The sequence below is a fragment of the Oncorhynchus mykiss genome, chromosome 8 (genome assembly GCF_013265735.2).
Source record: "Oncorhynchus mykiss isolate Arlee chromosome 8, USDA_OmykA_1.1, whole genome shotgun sequence".
Classification (NCBI taxonomy): Eukaryota; Metazoa; Chordata; class Actinopteri; order Salmoniformes; family Salmonidae; genus Oncorhynchus; species Oncorhynchus mykiss.
In genome coordinates, this window is record NC_048572.1 from 8112329 (window position 1) to 8117328 (window position 5000).

The 5000-nt window shown below is 44.8% G+C and overlaps 1 protein-coding gene across 9 annotated transcripts in view; it reads right to left on the bottom strand.

Moving 5' to 3' along the window:
* LOC110529177 (ryanodine receptor 3) overlaps positions 1-5000 on the bottom strand; it is a 245343-nt gene that overhangs the window by 102259 nt on the left and 138084 nt on the right. For all 9 annotated transcript variants that reach the window (XM_036984659.1, XM_036984663.1, XM_036984662.1 and 6 more), the window contains 4 exons: positions 4879-5000; positions 4153-4353; positions 2409-2511; positions 1833-1967 (listed from right to left, as the gene is read on the bottom strand). The exon at positions 4879-5000 is cut by the window's right edge and continues 103 nt beyond it. In XM_036984659.1, the coding sequence (XP_036840554.1) occupies positions 1833-1967; positions 2409-2511; positions 4153-4353; positions 4879-5000 (561 nt within the window). The remainder of the gene's footprint in view (positions 1-1832; positions 1968-2408; positions 2512-4152; positions 4354-4878) is intronic.

Below are 5000 nucleotides of genomic sequence, written 5' to 3' on the forward strand. Positions count from 1 at the left end.
TCCTCTCCTCTCCCCACCTCCCCTACCTCTCCTCTCCCCATCTCTCCTCTCCTTTCCTCTCCTTTCCTCTCCTCTCCCTACCTCCCCTACCTCTCCTCTCCCCACCTCTCCTCTCCCCACCTCTCCTCTCCTCTCCCCACCTCTCCTCTCCCCACCTCTCCTCTCCCTACCTCTCCTTTCCTCTCCTCTCCTCTCCCTACCTCTCCTTTCCTCTCCTCTCCTCTCCTTTCCTCGCCTCTCCTTTCCTCTCCTCTCCCTACCTCCCCTACCTCTCCTCTCCCCACCTCTCCTCTCCCCACCTCTCCTCTCCCCACCTCCCCTACCTCTCCTCTCCCCACCTCTCCTCTCCCCACCTCTCCTCTCCCCACCTCCTCTCCCCACCTCCCCTACCTCTCCTCTCCCCACCTCTCCTCTCCCCACATCTCCTATCCCCTCTCCAACCTCCCTCTCTCCTAATATAGACTTCCTAAACACCCTGAATTCCCCCTTCATCCTCAGGTGAAACGTTCCCTTTCTCTTTTTCTCATTAACTCTATAAAACTTCCCCTAAACGTTTTCTAATTAAGTCAATGATGCTGGACTAGACAAGAATGTTAAGTACCTCCCCATTAGAAGTCTCCCTCAACAGATATTGGACGTTATATCAGGATGGTGCACAACATGTGATTGCCCATCAAACCTCTGATACTCATGAAGTGGGTACTGGGGAGACAAACTGAACAATCTCTTCCCAAGTAAACCATCACTACTTGCAGTTATGTACATTACATTTCTGTTAAAAAATATATGTTTTTTTTAAAGTATATATATAAATATATGTATTCTGCCACAGAATACATAGGTCCAGTGGATAGGTCCAGTGAAATGTGTTGTTTTAGAGGGTCTGACATAGTAAATGAAAGCTAGTTGACAGCCAGAACCCTACCCCGGGAGTCACAGAGCTCACACACACAGAGAGTACAATCTGTCTCCACCTGGTTCAGAAGTGAGGCTGTCCAAAAACACTTAGCTGCCTGACTTCTAACGAGGGTTTTGCGTTCAGCTAAATAACAGAGAGAGGAAGTTTCCTCCGGTGTAAACCTCTGGAGTGGTGCCGTGGAGTTGTGTTGGTGAGCTGCAGAGAACCGACTGGGGTTTTGTTGTAGACCTTTGTGTTGTTGTGGAGGAACCATACAAAAGTTACAGATGTCTCTTGAACTGCACTGTTGGTTAAGGGCTTGTAAGAAAGCATTTCACGGTAAAGTCTACACATGTTGTATTCGGCGCATGTGACAAATAAAGTTTGATTTGATGTGTTACAGAATAAGTATATAAGCTTACATCAGTGAGGTCAATATGAGGTTTAACACTTAAAACCGACAGGGGTCTTATCACGACTATAAGTAGGTAACTCTTCAGTATTTGCAGTGTGAACCTATAGCGCCCACCTTTGCAATTCAACTCAGTCCTGCCAGACGGTCAGGTAAGTGACAAGGGTGTTTTAATGTCTGTCTGATGAACATATATCACATAAATGAATGTTAAAGTATCATCTTCAGACAGAGAGATAGAAAGAGATGTTCCCTCTTTTCCTACCCTTTAATGAACACTTCCGAAGGGCAATGACAAGTGGGAAACATGCTTCTTCCTAGACAGTCTCTTCCTGGGAGCAGTCTGAATTGACTGATCTGAAAACTGCACTAACGCCAAACCTGGCAGTCTCTTACTGGGAGCAGTCTGAATTGACTGATCTGAAAACTGCACTAACGCCAACCCTGGCAGTCTCTTCCTGGGAGCAGTCTGAATTGACTGATCTGAAAACTGCATTAACGCCAACCCTGGCAGTCTCTTACTGGGAGCAGCTTGTTCCTGCTCTGTAGGTTCCTCCTCTAGTTTCTTGGGCGGTCCCTTGATCTTATAGAGCATGGCCAGCAGACGACCCTTTATAGACGTGTCTTCCTCCTCCTCCTCCTCCTCCACCGGGATGCCTGCAGGGATCGAGAAGGGGAGAAATATGAAGGGCAGGACTGGGAGAACATAGAGGTTGATGTGGTACTCTTAGGTAAAGAGTTTATAATTACATTTAACATAAATAATCAATATTGAACTATGAATCTATATGATCAATACACATCCCACTTGGTACTGACATCAATTCAACGTTTATTCCACGTTGGTTCAATGTCATTTCATTGAAATGACGTGGAAACAACATTGAGTTGAACCAGTGTGTGGCAACCTGTCAAGAGTAATCATGTCCTGCAAGGAAACATTGCACACTTGGGATGAACTTTTGATCTAATAACTGAAATGATGTATTGATTTTAACATCAATGGAAGATCTGTGAGTTACTGTACGCTCCTGCATCTCAAGTTAGGATTTGTCTTTCAACTGTCAGTGTGTGTGTGTGTCTGCGTGGACATCGTACCACAGTGCAGTCTCAGCTCATCATGGAAGCTGTAGAGGTCTTCCTGAATCTCTTCAGGACAGGGACAGTCCTCCCCAGCAGCAAAGTTCAACAGGATGTTGATCTATATGGATGGAGGGAGGTGTGTTAGTGATAGAGAGAAAAAGAGAGAGAGAGAGAGAGAGAGAGAGAGAGAGATTCCCTACAGCACAGCATCATTACTGTGAGTCAGACTGGCCAGGAGATTCTCTATGACATCACGTCTGTTTGATCCATGAAGAGGAGAATGGTACGGATGGTTTTCCCAACTCTAGCTTGGGGACATCATTTACAGAGCATACTACAAGGGGATATATTGCCATCCTACGGTGAGGAAAGCCATTTACCAGGAGGCACCCTACGGTAATATGGCCATTGGACCAAACGTCTGCTACACAGAGGGCAGCTAGCTATATGTGGAGAGGCACATGCGAATTATAAAAGACATTCATTATAAATTCAATTGAGTCCCGTCCTGCCGGATGAGGGCCAATGTTTTGATTTTATCTTTGGCACTACTGCTTCTTAATATAATACGGAGAGAAGTAAAGAGGTCTTTGTGATTAGTGATGTGATTAGTGATTTGATTAGTGATGTGATTAGTGATGTGATTAGTGATGTGATTAGTGACGTGATTAGTGACGTGATTAGTGACGTGATTAGTGACGTGATTAGTGACGTGATTAGTGACGTGATTAGTGACGTGATTAGTGACGTGATTAGTGACGTGATTAGTGACATGATTAGTGACGTGATTAGTGATGTGATTAGTGACGTGATTAGTGACGTGATTAGTGACGTGATTAGTGACGTGATTAGTGACGTGATTAGTGACGTGATTAGTGATGTGATTACTGACGTGATTAGTGATGTGATTAGTGATGTGATTACTGATGTGATTAGTGACGTGATTAGTGATGTGAGTATTGTGTGTGTCAGACATGTAGGAAAACCCAGTGTCAGTGAGCCCCAGCTTCAAGTGTTGCATGTTCAATCCCAGTGCTAGGCAATTGTTTAAAAACCCTACCTCAAACCTTAACCCTTACCTTAACCATTCATAACCCTATCCCTAACCTTAATCCGCACCTTAACCATTCATAATCCTATCTCAAACCTTAACCATTCATAACCCTATCTCAAACCTTAACCATTCATTACCCTATCCCTAACCTTAACCATTCATAATCCTATGGCAAACCTTAACCCTTACCTTAACCATTCATAACCCTATCTCAAACCTTAACCCTCACTTTAACCATCCATAACCCTATCCCTAACCTTAACCATTCATAACCCTATCCCTAACCTTAACCATTCATAACCCTATCCCTAACCTTAACCATTCATAACCCTATCCCTAACCTTAACCATTACCTTAACCATTCAGAATGAATGGCTAAACTTGATGTTTATGGACAAATGTCAGATTCTGAAGTGAGACTGAGAGCTTGTTGGTGTGCGTTGATTGGTGTGTGTGGTGTGGTGTGTGGGTGTGTGTGGTGTATGGTGTGTGCTCAGGAGCGTGTTGGTGTGTGTGAGGTGTTCTCTCTTTCTCTCTATGCTGAGTAATGCTCCTCTACACAGCTCTCAGGCACAGCGGGACAGAGAGACGGTTCCATGAAGGTTTAATAGATCATAAACACTAGTAAACACGTATCCTACCCAAGTCTTCTGCAAAAAAACAACAACAACAACAACAACATGACAAGAACGACTATAACAGTACCTGCTCCTGAGGAGGGGATCTGAACTCCTTGGTCTTCTTGGCGGTGACAGCAGCAGACATGTTGAGGGCCAACATCAACTCATTGTACCTGAACTTCTGGTTGTACTGCAGCTTGGACACGAAGCTGTCTGAGAAGGACACGATGGCCTCGATACGCTGCTTCAACTCACAGTCACAGAAGTAATGCAGCAGCTCACACATCTAGTAGAGAGTTAGATCATGTTGGATCACGGACGGGACAGTGCAGTACAGTACACAACAGGGTTGGGCTCAATTCTGAATTGAGTTGTGAATTGGTCTTTAATTCCAACAAAGAGAGATTAAGTTAGTGCTACCTAGTAGAGAGAGGTATTCAGTCAGTATTGCATATACAGTGTTACATGTGACGTACCAATTATGTTTTAGTGTTAAACAAGTTGTTCAATCTGATCCAAAAACATTTGATGTTTTTGCTGATTATCGTTTTGCTGGTAATGATTTTGCTGGTAAATTTAATGTGATTGAGTAGTCAGCCAATTTACTATTTGGCATCAATCAACAGTCCATTTAGCTGGGACTGAACACCTGGTGCTTCAACTCTGCCAGTGTGTGTGTGTGTGTGTGTGTGTGTGTGTGTGTGTGTGTGTGTGTGTGTGTGTGTGTGTGTGTGTGTGTGTGTCTGTGTGTGTGCATGTGTGTGTGTGTGTGTGTGTGTGGGGGGGGGGGGGGGTGGGCTCTCTCTCCTACCTGTCGTTTGACAGACTCAGGCAGTGTCTTCTCCAGCAGTCCCTTGACAGACATTTTGACCTCCTTGGTTTCCTCCTCACCAGCCTCCACGGCCTTCACCTCGTTGCTGCTCACTTCCTCCT